At 36.5% G+C, this 15125-nt stretch overlaps 1 protein-coding gene across 50 annotated transcripts in view; it reads left to right on the forward strand.

The window, feature by feature from the left end:
* HDAC9 (histone deacetylase 9) overlaps positions 1–15125 on the forward strand; it is a 546893-nt gene that overhangs the window by 383087 nt on the left and 148681 nt on the right. For 35 of the 50 annotated variants that reach the window (XM_070264631.1, XM_070264612.1, XM_070264643.1 and 32 more), the window contains one exon: positions 1503–1565. In XM_070264631.1, the coding sequence (XP_070120732.1) occupies positions 1503–1565 (63 nt within the window). Of the gene's footprint in view, positions 1–812; positions 1096–1198; positions 1265–1502; positions 1566–1621; positions 1913–15125 lie in introns of those variants that run through there. The other 15 variants (XM_070264621.1, XM_070264648.1, XM_070264649.1 and 12 more) reach the window with 8 other exon arrangements.

Here is a 15125-nt window from a genome sequence, read left to right on the forward strand (position 1 = left end):
AGATGAATGTAGAACATTCATAGTTGGGGACTGACCATATTTATTTCTTGATCCACAGGTGCATGTGTTCAGTCATTCTGCATCCATCCATAGGAAAGCAACAACGCTTTCTTTTCCTTTTTGCAGATAAATTGATTTTAGCCTGAGCAACTGAAATAGAGGGAAAGTGCTCAGGTTTAAGCTGTTTTTTTTTTTTTTTAATTTAGATGTAATAAAAACTGGATGCAATAAAATTGATAGGTGGTACTAAGATCACATTAGGATTTGTGAAATGGACAGTTGCCTTACACAATAGCAAGTGAAAAATCAAGCCAGTCCTTCATAAACATTTTATTCTGGGGTGTGCTTGTTTTCCGAAACTACCTCTACTAAATCTCCTGTCAGTCTTAAAACTAGAAGGCAGAAAAGCTTCTAGTGCTACAGCCAACTGCAGTGTAGCCAGAGAAACAGGCAACAAAAATAGAACACCAGGATTGCTGTGCGTGGGTGAGGCAGAAACCACATTATGAGCAAAAGCTTCCAGTATTATTTTAGAACCAATACAGAGCTCTGCACTTCTCTCCTCTCTCTTCCAAAAACACATACTACAAAAATAAAATGAAATTAAATGTATGTGCATTTGCCCTCTTAGAATTATGATTCTAAATTTTTTTTTCCCTTTCTTTTTGCCTTCCTTTCTTTGGAAGCGAATCGCCAGTGTGGAAACACAGTGTGTAAAACAAGCTTGGAGGGAGGAAAGAGTTAATTGCTTTTAAGGCCCTGCAATAGAGAATTATGGTTTGAAAGATAGAGGCTGGACAGCTGGGTTTGCTGGGGTATTTTTAAATGCATTAATGCAGGCTCCAATCACTCGGCCATGCTTGACCTATTTTTGGCTCAGGCCGACCATTGTTCTATTTCTGTGCCTGTGGGCCATGCCGTTGTTGATTCATATGCAAATGGATTATCTCTAGCTTTAGCCAACTTGAGCTGAGAGAGACCAGAGAGGGGGAAGAGACACACACACAAACAAATAGAAGGGCACCGGCTGAAGCCTCTGGCAGGACTGAGGGTTCTTGCAACGAAACTCTAGCAGCCTGAAGAACTATAAGCCAGGTTTAATTGGTTTCTTTTTCTCATGGGTAGAGTTAATATTTTTCTACTTATTCTGACAAAGCAATAACCCTGAAGCACATTCCTGTTTCCCACCTGCTTTTAGTTTCCGGGATAACCTAAACTCCAGAGAGCCATAGCATCCACTCGGTCCTTTCTGCTTTGTACACAGGTTGGTAACATGGGAAAAGTGTCCAGGTCTTTTGAAAAGTGTGTGTCCATCTTAACAGAAAGGAAATCGTTGTCGAAGTTGATCCTCTGCTGCTTCTCCTCAGGGAGGAGGGAGGACCAGTGAGGGTAGCTCCTGGGGCCCATGCACTGAGCAGCGATGAATCTTTCATGTAGCTGAAGTAAGAGTGATTGGAATATGCTGCAGACAATTTACGAGAGTGACTCGTGTTTTTCCTCAGATGGGGTGGCTGGACGAGAGCAGCTCTTGGCTCAGCAGAGAATGCACAGTATGATCAGCTCAGGTAAGATCCTCTTTCGCAACTGAGACATTTTATGTGTGAAAGGGGGCTGACTTGGGAAATGCAGCTAAGAAAAGCACCTCTCTTAAGGATTTGCTGCTTTTTGGTGTTGATGTTGCTGTTTTCTTGGTGCGTCTGTAGGATTTAACTTAGATCTCTTCCATTACTGTTTCTGTGCATGTTCAGTCTGTTTGGGGACAGCAGCTTCTGAATGGAATTGCAAAGCTTCTGTTGAAGGATGGGACTGAGATAAGTAAAATGTAGTTGGGGGTGTTTTGCCTTACTATGCAACTAGAAAGAGGAGATCTGTGCTGGTTGTGTGCGTATTCTAACGGGACCTTAAAAATCAGGTAAGTTCATACTAGGGCTTCAGTTTAAATTGCAGCCTCTGCTAGCCCGAGGATTTTACATTTACAGTGTGCATACAGAAGCACATCTATTTATAGACCTACCTTTTGAAATGTGTTTGCTACAGAGTTGTGAAGGTAGTTTTAATGTGGTTTTTTCTCGTCAGCCCAAAATGAAACTATTTAGGATGAAATAAAATTATTATTAGCAGATGGTTATTTTAATTTTCTTCAAAAACATTTGGGGAGTCTAGCATCGTTAGGCAGATGCGATGGCATAGCACACATATAAAGGTGTTACATGCAGGTGCAACATTTTAAAGAACAACAGTAACAGATTCCAATTTCTAGTTTCTCCTGTGTATGTGCTTGTGCCTTCAAGGAGATGTGCTGTTGGGAGATGAAGCTTGTCAGCTTTATCAATTTCTATTTGTTGAAAGAGTAGACTTTCCAGGCAACATCACTTACTTATAATTGTTGCTTTTCGTATTTATTTCCTACAGATAGTCTATAAAGCTTGGGGCACTTTGTGTTTTGGTCCCCTTCTGAATGCTTCAATCTAAATTGGCTTAAAGTTCTCCCTCACATCTTCTAAGTTCCTATGTGGGCTTAATCATAATTATAGATCACTACCTAGATTGCTATGATAAGAGTGCAACAGAACGCAGCATTTACTTGGTAAAGATAACGATGAAAGAACACTCCACAGGTTGGTATGATGTCTATTTAGTGTTGAACACCTTCCCATCTACAAATCTGTGTTTGAAGCAAGTTTTCTTTAAACCTCAGTTAGTTGTCATGATTTTAAGATCCTTCTGTTGATCCAATTTTTTTCATGGATTCAGAATAAAATATGAATTTTGTATAATTTAGTGTGTTTACACTTACATGACAGAAATTATATTAATTAGTAATGTCTGTTTCTCTAAAGCAAATGTACCAGAATTTCAGCAGAGTTTGTTATCTTCGTGGCTATGAAACTGACAGGAGCTTTGGGGAGGGGTCAGCTAATGTGTCTCTGATGGAACTGGATGCTTGATTTAGCATTTTATTTTTTAAATATGGACCAACTCTTTTAAAATCACTATTTTAGATATATTTTCAGTACTATATTTTATCCTTTTAGTCCTCCCCTCTTGATAACTTTTTTCGGAGGGTAGAAACAAAGCTGTGTCTTTCAAGCAGCGACAGTCTGCTGACATTGAATCTCGCTACAGGTGTTTGCAAGCTTCACTGTTTCTCAGTGTCTTTGATAATCGTACATAAATTTACTTCGATTTCAGTTGAGATTGTCATTTTCCTGGCATTTAATGATTTTTATACAAAGCCACAATATTTTCAGGCAGGGAAGCTCTTGAAACTGTCCATGCTATTGTCAATTCTACAGGAAGCAACATTTTAAGCACCAAGCTATTCAATTAAAAGTCATGTAGATTCACGTCAACTCCCAAACCTGTTTGGTATAAACAAGGAAACTGAAAGTTCTATTTATTTATAAAATTTGAAACAAAAAGACAGTTGCATCCTTCCTACCATATCGTGTAAATTTGATTTTGTTTCATAGAATATGTCCTTAAATTTAATTCTCTCAGCCTTTATTGTGTACTTCCTCTGAGGCACTGGCTTTCCAACTTGGAGTCACCAGGAGAATTTTACGAAATGCTAATGCCTGGGTTCCACCCCAAGAGTTTCTGATTTGTATAATCGATATGGGAAACAGCCTGAACATTGGGATTTTTTAAATCTTCCAAGCAATTCCAATGTGCAGCAAACTTTGGGTATCACCGATATAGAAATAGGGGGACATGATGGTGATGCTGGCGACCTATATTAGTAGGGTTTGTCCTTTAAGCTAATTGCTAAATTAGGGGTGTGTTGGCTTAATTTAGCTACAAATCTTGTTCAACTCCCTTTTGGACCAGTGACATGGATGTGGTTGGTAGGCTTAGAAATGGATGGAGTCTTTGGATCTAAAAGAGAGAAAAGAGATATGGTAGCAGCACAGAGGAGTGGAGAGAGCACTGTTCCAGGAGCCAAAAGCTCTGTGTCCCAGCCACAACTCTGCAGCTAGCCAATTGTGTAACTGGTTTACTCATCTGTAAACTGAGGAATAATGATGTCCTCCTGCTTCCCTCTTGGCATTCTTGTGAGATTCAAACGTAACAACATGTCATTAAAATGTGTACTCGCTATTATTATCACTATTTTTAGTGAATGAACCTGGGCTCCCAGTTCTTCAGTACCATGCTCTGTCTTGCTGAACAAGCTAGATGAGTTAGATTGTATATCATGTGGGAAATGATGTTTTGTCTTGATAATAAGTTTTCTTTAGCTATTTTGTAAATCAGCTATTTTTTTTGGTTTCCGTGTCTGATAAGAATTAAATCCTTTCCTTGTGCAAATTGTGACTGTAAATCAGAGTAGCTTGTGTGTGTGTGTGTGTGTGTGTTCTGTGAAATGTCTCATTACGTAATAATCAAAGGCATAGAAGTTGCAGAGTATTTAATTGAACAGCGAAACACCAATGGCAGATTTCTTGAGATTAATTGTTTAAAAAAGCTCTTTTTTGTTGTTAGCCATTGCTTTAGAGTTCCCATTTGTTATTCTAGTTATATTGGATACTATGCATAGATGGTATTTCTTCAGAGCTCTTTATATACTATTGAATTGCACATATTTTATATTGTTGCATTTTTTCCTAAAATTGACCCAGCCAGGCTAGACATCTTAGGTAGAACTAGGTTCTACAATGTAATCTGCTAATGTCTTTTCAGTTAAAGAGTTTTATATTGTTGAATCCTGGAATTCAGTATGAGTGACACATTTTGCCAGGTCAATCTCCACTTTTGTGGCATGTGTGGGCCAATATAAGTGATAACTGTGGCAGAAACTGAAGCATGTACAAATATTGACTCAGATCACTCTGCAGTAGCTGGCAGAATTCGGGGTGTTCTCCTGTTGCCAGGCATGTTGCTTAACACGTTGGACAGCAGAGCTGTCCAGACAACACTGGAACAATTATTATGAAAGAATTTCCTAGAGTTTGGACAGCATTAGTGTATATATTTTTACAATAGGGAAATATAAACATATTTATAATAGGGAAAGCTCATATTTTCACTATGTATTCTTATTGTCAGGTATAAATATTTAAATCTAAATCCTGAATTTCTTTTATGAAAAATGTATCTTCACCCTTTCAGGGTCCTTTTTTCTCTTGGTGTATATTGTCGAGGGGAAAGGAACATTTTAGATTCAGTAGTCATTTATGTCTACTTGGAAAGCAGAATCTAATTATGAAAATGTAAAACTGTGAAATGCTCCTGTCACGTCAAGAATCACTTCTGGTATTCCCCATAATTACTGTTTTGCTGTTCTCTAACTCAGGTTATCTTCACTTATAAGGCTGTTATCAATTGAAATATTTGATAGGTAGCAATCTAAAAGCTAGTTATAAATAGACCCATTGAGAATGGGGACAAGAATGAGTATTTTATTTTTCTGTGGATGACACAGGTGGCATACTTGTTATGTCCATTAAGTCAGAAAATTCAATAAAACTCCTCAGAATACTAAAATAAACCCAAATTCTGAATTTAAAAATGGTGATTTTGATTCTGGAGATGAGAAATTTGAAAGTGTACCACATAATTTCTCATCACTGATAGATAATGAAGTGATCCTAAAATAGTATAAGCCAGCAAACACCCTCCCCTCCACACATACACACTATATTCAGCAATAAGTAAGCAAGGAAAATGGTATAACCTAATGCAACATACCTCAGAAACTAATAGTCAAGGGAAAAATGGAAGCAGGCATCTTTCGTCAAAACAGAGAGACCTAACAGGGCCTGAATCCTGGGCCAACTTAGAATTTTATTGACAAGATGACGACTCCTGAAAATTCTCACTAACATTCCCAAATCTGGAGAGAAGCAAATGAATGGATATCCTCAGCTTTTGGTGTTTTTTTCTTTTGTTTTTTTCCTTGCGACTGAGGAATAGTAGAAAGGATTCTGGAAGAGAAATAGTGAAATGGAGGAAGATGAGCAAACACTGCCTCTCTGGAGAAATGAAGCCTTCAGAGCAACACTCTAAATTGGGAAAACGAACCGTAGCTCTTTGCAGTGAAATACCCTGCCCCAACTGATCTTAGAGATCCCACCAGGAAGTAAGCATCAACTCACTGAATCTGTGGAACTGTCTAATAATTGCTCCCCACAAATAGAGCACCTTAATAAGAAGAGAAATTCCATAAACAAGAGTTCAAAGATGAAATGATAAAACAATAGAATGAGATGAAAAAGGATATTTTAGATCTAGGGAAAGAAACCAAGAATGAAAAAAGCATGATAATTATAGAACAAAAATATTGATTAGAAAGAGCAGGAATCAGAAGAGACACCAGTGAAAATCTTTACCAACAAAGAGGAAAGGGTTGAGACAATCAGAGGGAATGAAAGGGAAAATGGATTAAAGCAATTGGAGAGAAGTCAGTAAATAAGAAAGACAAAGACAATATAACAAAAAGATTATTTATGTCCCTGATGTTGATATTCCAAAACAGTGAAACGACATAATTTTGCAAAAATGAAAAAAATAAATCTGCAGATTGAAAGAGCTCCTGTGTTTTAGGAAAATTTGCTGCAAGTACTTGGCACAGAGTCATAACCGGACTGGGCTATTGAATTTCAAATGAGAAATAATTCTTCAGGGGTTCAGGCAGGTAAAGCAAAGATTTTTGGTGTGGAAGCGCCGGGAGGGAGGGAATGTATGGGACTCAAGAAGGCTTATCAAACATATTCAGTACTCAATGCCAGACGATAATGAAGAAAAATCTGTGAAGTTCTAAAAGAAGTGCCACCCCGTGTTCCACTCAGGCAAGATGTTATTAAAATATAGAGGAAAAAGATAGGCAAGTTAGAAATTTCTCTAGGAGCATGAACTAGACTACTTGACAATGAAACCCACACAATGAAGAGATGAACTTAAAAGCAAAAAATGAATGTCAGAAGTAGAGACAGCATAGTAAGATTAATGGGGCAAACATGGAATCTATTTAAACAACTATGAGATTGTGGTTATAGGAGAGAAAGCAAATTTTATAAAGTAGGGCAATGTAAAAATATTCATAAAGCTAACCAGTATGAGGCATTGGGGAGAGGTGAGATGGAGGGTGTGTGAAAGCGCTAATATCGTCTCCTTTCTGAGCAGGGACAGACTCCCTGCTGCTTAAAATAGAAACACACAGTTAAAAAAAAAAAGACTCCAAACACTGATTTTTTTTTAACCTTGGATCTTTTTGGTTATAGTACTTCATATAGGAAAAAATGTTAGTTTGTTCATAGTCCCTTCAGTTGCAGTTTTTAATTTTGTTAAATTCATTTAAATTTAAATGTTTTCTTAAATAAAAATAACATCAGTGATATGATCTCATTTTTATAAAAGTATATTTTGTCCATCTATCCATCTCCCAGAAGAATTCATACGCAGTCATGTACCTCATAATGATGTTTCAGTCAAGAAGGGACTGCATATTCGATGGTGGTCCCATAAAAGTAGTACATATAGCCCAAGAGTGTAGTAGGCTATATCATCTAGGTTTGTGTCAGTACACTCTATGATGTTCACACTATGATGAAACAACCTAATGACACATTTCTCAGAATGTATGTCTGTCGTTAAGCGACGCATGAGTGATAGAAATCAGGAAAAATGTGTGTGTGGTTGTGGTGCTGGTGGTAGGTGGGCTTTTGCTTTCATTGTCATACTTTTTTGCGTTGTATGAATTTTTGTAATATGCACATAACTTCTAAAAAGTATTTCTTACACACCCCCACACAAGCTACTGTGCCAGAATACTAACAGTGATTCATTGTTAAGTAGTAGGTATATCTGTTAGGTTGTCTTCCACTGCAAGTAACAGAAAATCCTGCTCACACTCACAAACGACAAGGAAATTTCTCATTTAGTAAAGTAGTAAGGTAGTTAGGCAGCACCAGGTGGTCATTAATGTCAACAGCATTCAGGTCCTTCATACTGCTCCACTCTGCTGGCCTTAAAGTTGGTGTCATCACAGGGCTGTTTCCTCCAATAGTCACAAATTGACTGTAGCAGTACCAGGCATTGCATCTATTTATGCTTGATAAATTCCAGAGACATAGAAGAAAAACTTTGCTTCCTTTGGTGTTTTCTTAAAAAAAGGAAGTTTTATCGAAAACTTCTTCAGCAAATCATCCTTCATAACTCGTTGGCCAGAATAGCATTACCTGCCCATACATTAGCCAGTCATTGAAAGGAAGAATGGGACCACCATAATAACTCCTTAAGACGGAGGCTGAGCCAGGGATGGGGGATGCTGCAGCAAATAATCTAGTTTCTATTGGGAAAAAGAAAGGGTGAGAGGAATGGCTGTTAGCTAGGCACCAGCAGTATTTGCTACAGTGTATATGTTGGTGGTTGGAATTTCCTTTAGTTTGTAATTTCTAAATATAAATAATTAAGGGAAGGAAGTGGACTATGTATTTTCTCTTTCAATTGAATTGTGGTTGTTACTTAATTTTCATGAAGATATACATCCATTTAAACACTGATAAAATTTTTTTAGTATTGAATAGAAAGCCTTTGTTAGTATAAGCTGTTGTTAGAAGATGCCTCTAATAAAGAGACTGAAAATTGTGGAAGAAAACTGCATCTCTCTAGGTTGTAAGTCATTTTTTTAGAAAAGAGGAAAATCAACATTGTGGACTAATGCGTTACAAGCATTTATAATAAATTTGAGTAAAATATTCCTTTAATGTTGGCTTCGAAGGATATAAAGAATATTAAGAGAAATTTAATAATTTATAAACTTTTCAGTACATTAAAGAGGATTATCTTTAAAATATTCAGAATGCAATTCTTTGCCAGTATGTTGTTATAATTATTACATTTTCAAAGTAATGAACAATTTTAACAATCTGGAATGGTAACTGCATTTTAACATTTTTTCCCTTAAATTGGAATACTTTGAAAACAATTTAATTGGAATATAAGCTCATGAAAAAAACTTTAAAAACAAGCTTTCTCTAGATGAAATTCAAAGATATTTTGGCATGTGCTTCAAAGCAGTGTGGCATTGCTATGGTCTGTCCCATTCTTGAAAGGAAAGTGTAAGTGCCAGGGCTTAGCTTGGGATGCATGGTGTCCTTACTATGGGCAGTTTTCCTTTTTCTAATCTTAGGAGACTGGCAATCAGGAAATGAAAGGACGAGAAAATACCTTGTGTCCACTAGTTCCATTCTTCCTCCACTAAGTTAGTTGCACAAAACAAATTTAATTTAAACAAGTTTTTACAATACTGACAGACCTACAGTTTTAAGTGTCATCAGAAAACACCATGTTTAGGGTTACTCTATGATGCTATTGTTCACGAATACAAAACTAAGTTAATTCTTATGTTTTATAAGAATATCAGTTCTGTTCATTATTTTAATGTTAATTTTTCCATAGTAAAATAAATGATGAGCGTTTTATATATGGTGCCTTTTAAAATACCCAATAATTAAATCCAATGAAAACTACATTTAAGGAAGAAGGAAATTTACCAAACCACAGAGTGTAACTAGTCATTTACTTATGATTAAACTCTTTGCATGTTGATAAGGTTGGAAATACCCCAGAACTTCATTTTCTTGCTTCTTCCCCTCATGGTCTACCACGTGTGTTAGAAACATTTAATTCATAATTTATATTCAGTATTGACACAATTGTAGCCATGTGGTTGCCGTTTTCAATTATGTGAGGTAAGTTTTGGTGGGTGTCTAAGTCACTATATTTCTAAGCTGGGTTAAATATGAAAATGTCACGAAGTTTTTTCAAAATTTGAAATGAAAAACAAACAGAAAAAAGAAAACAAGAAAATTTCACTGAATTTCCATTAAATTACATTGTGGCCAGGGAGTTCTTGCTTTAGTAAAAACATGTTTACCCAGAAAGTTTTCAGGGAACTCTATGTAGGGTGAACTAGAAAAGCTTTTGGTGAACTGAAGATGATTTAAGTTGTATTATTGATGGTGCTTTTTAATCTGCTTACAAGTAAAATTCAAGCCTGCATTTTGAATCTGTGATTTTACATCAGGAACTATTCATTTTAGATTAGAAAGAAAAATTATCATCATCAGTTAACATTTTTGTGGTTTTTCTGCCACATTCCACTCTGATCTAGTTGTTTAGTCTCAATTTAGGAGGTCAGTGATTGGGCTCATATTTTTTCATCATTTTTTATCACTGTTATTTTTGTTATTATTGATATAATAAGCTAATGTTTCAAAAGCATTTTCTGTACCAGGCAGTGTTTTATCATTCAGTCCTCTCCATAATTTGAAGAGATGTGCAGTAATTTGTAGCAGTATTCATATTTTGCAGATGAGGAAATAGGTTCAGAGAAACTTACTGATGGTCACCAGAGTTAGGTAGGAAATGCCAGGGTCAGGTTTGAACTTGTTCTTGTTTACCATGTCCCTGCCAATTTTTCTCAAAGAAAAAAATATTTAACATAAGTTAATGTTTTTCATATCTGTTTAGTGCTAAAAATGTGGAATCAACTATATTTATACATAAGCATCTAGGTACACTTCTTAGTTCTGGGAGGTTTAAGGTACAAATAGGCAACTATGTTGAAGGGCTTGCTGGAAGAGCCTTCCTTTACATTTCAGTGCTTGGTAATTAAATTGGAGGAAACTGACACTGTCTAAGGCTGAAGCGAACTTAACACAACCTCCAAAGTTCCACGAGACTGATGATATACAGAGTAATGAGCAGACACTGTGGACAGAACAAACAATTCCCAATGCATTTGGCATATGTTTGCCAATGCTCACAATACTTCCCACACATCATAAAGGTAAGTTTCACACTACTTCAAAATAGCACATTATTATTCATGTCTTTTAGCAGGAGAAGGTTTTTCCTCTTCCCCCCAAATGTTAGCACCATAAGATTCAGTTTCTTTTGACCAAAATGTTTGAATTATACCCACCTTGGTCTTTACCTTGAAATGGTGGGAGGGCTCCGTAAAGTCTGTGTCTTCACTCAAATCCTGATTTCAACACGCAATGTCAAATTCTTAAGCCAAAAGAATGATCTAGCTAACAAAATTTAGATTTTGCCTATTTTGAATATAGATTGGTCCACTTTGGGTCAAATTTGGACATTTTGGGTGAAAACCAGATGACAGTTTTGGACGTACCAACATGATATTACATTTTACTTTATCTTGAGTTAAATTTTATTTAATTGGATGAATATTGTATGTTCTGTATGTGGCTCATGCATAAAATTCACCAATTATATGCTAATCAAATTATTCAAGAGCCAACTGTTTGGTTTCTATCAACTATTTTTTATAATCTTATTTGTTGTGAGAATCTTAAGCCATCTTTATAAATCAATACCTTGTAAAAGCATCATTGATTGTCATGTTAATGACCAACATAATTTATTGCCTTCCTAAGGGAAAGAAGCTTTCAGAAGATCATTAAATGCATTAAAATCTGCAGATGCCCACATGTCTGTGGCTCTCTTTAGCAGGCTGACTCCTTTGGGTCAGTTATTCTTAGCCTCTGTATTTCTATCTTATGGCATTGCAGGTCTAAGATTAGCTTGTTAGGCGTTATCATGCCATCTGAGTTACCTCCTAATATAACTCTACGCTGGAATGATTATTTATAGAAAGAGCATTCTGTCATTTTTGGGTTATTTCTAGTAGTTTAAATAAAGAAGAATAACATTCAAGTGAAACCACAGATTCCTTCCTGCTGCCAAAACAACATGATAACTGTCTGCTTAAGGGGCAATAATGTTTAAATGTGTGCTTAGGGTGATTGTAGAATTCTTTTTATCTCTGCTACCTTGACAGAAAGGGAAGGCCTTTGGGTAGTGATGTATAATGCTTGTGGAAAGGCAAAGAGGCAGCCTTGATGCTTTCTGTCACAGAGCACAGAAGACTGGTTGATGATGACAGCAAGAGACACACAGAGTTTATTTTCAGAAACAGACATTGCTAAGCTCTCTGTTTGGTGTTAATATGGCTCATAAACAGGGCTCCTCGCTGTTGACCCTTCCAGTGAAAATGGAGTTTTATGCATGCACAGACACACACTTTTTTTTCTTCTCTCATTTTGTAGGAATGACTCTATTATTAAGAAAATAATTTGAACTTTTTTTAAGCTAAGAAATCTAAATTTTATTAAATTCCTCCAATAGGTGTAGACTCCTTTTTAAAATCTTATGAAGATTGGGCTTAAGAGATAGATGGTCTATGAAAAACAATTGTATAAGTACTGTGAATATACAGGTTGGCTATAAGTTGTGGGAAAACAGATGAATGTACATAATAAATGATGTTTAATAATAAAATACAATACCTGTAAAATAGTATCATCTATGCTTCTGGCTTTATTGCAACAATATAACATAGAGCTATAAAAGATTATGATTATGAGGAAGTAGTATAACTTGCTGGTTTAAATTGATGAGATAAAGTTTTCAGTATGTAAAAAAAGTACGTGTAAGTCTCTGCTAGTTCTGGTAAAACTAACTCTTGATGAACCCAATAAATTTCATGTACAATAAAATGTACAGTTTCACATTTGAGAACTATTCTCTTAGCTTACTTAAGCTGTGTGCTTAATTCAGATCTTAGTAATTGATATTTTGTTTTAAAATTAGAATTGTGATTTTAATCTGTTAAATTTGCATTCTATATCTCCTGATTATTAGCTCATTCTTAGATGATGAAAATGTTAAAGTGGTATATTAATACATGTCATGTTACACATTAATTGAAATGTATAACTTACAGCTCTGTAGGGATATTCATAATTTTATTAATTATTTACTGAAAAAACATAATCTTTTTAAAAGATAAATGTTTTTGTGCTTGTGCTCAATATAAGGAATCCACTGACCATTAGAAATTTGCAAAATGACAGACAAAACAGGAAACACACAGCAATTCAAGTTTATTCTCAAAGAAGCCAAGATGTAAATAAATTCAGAGGGTGGAAGTAGAAGCAATTGTAGGAACCAGTTGCATCTTAACCACTCTTAATTAGCAGGTTGGATGTTTTGGGAGGTGATGTAATTGTTTGAAGCCTTGGAAGCTGAGGTGAAATATTCACTCATCTGTTTATTTTTTCACTCAAAAATATTTGCGAGCCAACCATGTGCCAGGTATTTTTCTAGGCCCAGAGGATACAACTATAAAACAAGAGGAGGGGGCTGTCCCGGTGGTCGAGTGCTTAAGTTCGCGCGCGCTCTGCTTTGGCGGCCCAGAGTTTCGCAGGTTTGGATCCTGGCTGAGGACACGGCACTGTTCGTTAGGCCATGCTGAGGCGGCGTCCCACATGCTACAACTAGAAGGACCCAGAACTAAAATACACAACTATCTGCTGGGGGGATTTGGGGAGAAAAAGCAGAAAAAAACCAGAAGATTGGCAACAGTTGTTAGCTCAGGTGCCAATCTTAAAAAAAAAAAAACAACACAAGATGAGGAGACACATGGTTGACTGTTCAGTTGAATGACAGATGGATAAGGCTACTTTAGATAGTAATATGTAATAAGGAAAAATAAAATAGAAAAATGGGATAGAAAGTGACTGATGGTAGCAGGGGCAGTGTTAGCTGGGTAGGCAAGTAAAGCCTTTTGAGGAGGCTAAGATATGAAGAACATCTTCCCAAATAAAAGTAGGTTTCCCATCAACATTCCATTTGGGCTAAGTCAAAAAGAATGAAAGCATAGTTAGAACAGAGCAGAAAATTTTATGAAGCTATTTTAATCTCCACTTACCTCTGCCTTGTGCAAGGGATTGGGGGGCTTTTATCAGCGGGTTGATGAGGAACCCAAAGGAAGGCTGTTAGCTATGATTTTCTCTATTTTCCAAAGAGAGACTGGAATCAGATGATCTCTTTCTAGGATTAATGCTCTTGACTGGGAATTAAGGGACTTTTGGAACCACTTACCATTGTTCCTCCCTAAAAATTCATCTTTGCCCCTTATTCCCACTCTAATCTCAACTATGCTGAAATTTCTGACCCAAGCAGTGTGAACTGTCCTAGTAGCTTTGTGAAATGAATAATTCCTCTTCCCTGGAGGCCAAAAAGAAGGGGAACAATATATCCTCATTGGTTAAAGTTAGAAGTCTGAGACCGTTTTCTCATAAACACAATATTGCACACTTTTTAAAGAGGTATAAAATGCAGTATTCATCTCACAGGTATTTATTGAGCACTTACAATGTGCCAGACATTTAATTCAGGGAAATCATGGGTCAAACAGAAACTTTGTTAAATGGCTAGAGAACTGTAACTTCCAAACAAAATGTTTAGAACATGTAGTTTTCATTATGTTGGCCAATGGATAGATTTGTGACAAATTGTTGCAATAGTTAAGTAAGGAAGTATTTCATGGAGTTGATAGATCTATTTTTAAAAAAGGAGAAACAACAGTGTGCTAAGAGCTATTTTCCCCACATGTTCTGCTTTCTCGTGGGTAGGGAACAATGATGGACACACATAGTAGGATGGTCAAACATTTTTGAGGGACTGACACATTATCTCACATGCTTGATGCCTCATGGGGTTTTCCCTCAACATTCCAACTGGTCTAAATCAAATGGAATGAAAGCACAGTTAGAATAGAGCAGGAAGTGTTCTTGGGCTATTTTAATCTCCACTGCCTTCTGCCTTCTGGAAGGGCTGGGGAAGCCTTTATTAGCGGGTAGGTAAGGGAGCCAGAGGAGGGCTGTCAGCTACGATTTTTTCTAGCCTCAAGAAGACTGGGACTGAGCCAAACTCCTGGCCAACCTGCTTTGTTGGATTCACAATGTAGCTTGAGGAAAATAGTTGATAGCTACCTTTTTTTGTCCCCAAAGTTTGTCTCATTCAATTAATATTTATTGATACTTGACAGCTGTATTTTTAAGCTAGATTTCTTGTTTATCTGTTATTTTTTAAAATTAATAACTAGTGATCAGCTACTTCCTTTTTCTGAAAAATCCTTCTGCTCCATTCCAACTAGTCTTCACTGGGAGAAATCCCAGTTCTTACAGAACCTAATTCATGTGTCTCCTAACTCCTCACAAACCCCTGAAACACTTCCCCGGTTACGCAGATTATTCTCTCTCTCTCCCTCTGTAGTCTTTTTTCACTCTCTTAAAACCTGTCCATTTTCT

This window comes from Equus caballus, chromosome 4, assembly GCF_041296265.1.
Source record: "Equus caballus isolate H_3958 breed thoroughbred chromosome 4, TB-T2T, whole genome shotgun sequence".
Classification (NCBI taxonomy): Eukaryota; Metazoa; Chordata; class Mammalia; order Perissodactyla; family Equidae; genus Equus; species Equus caballus.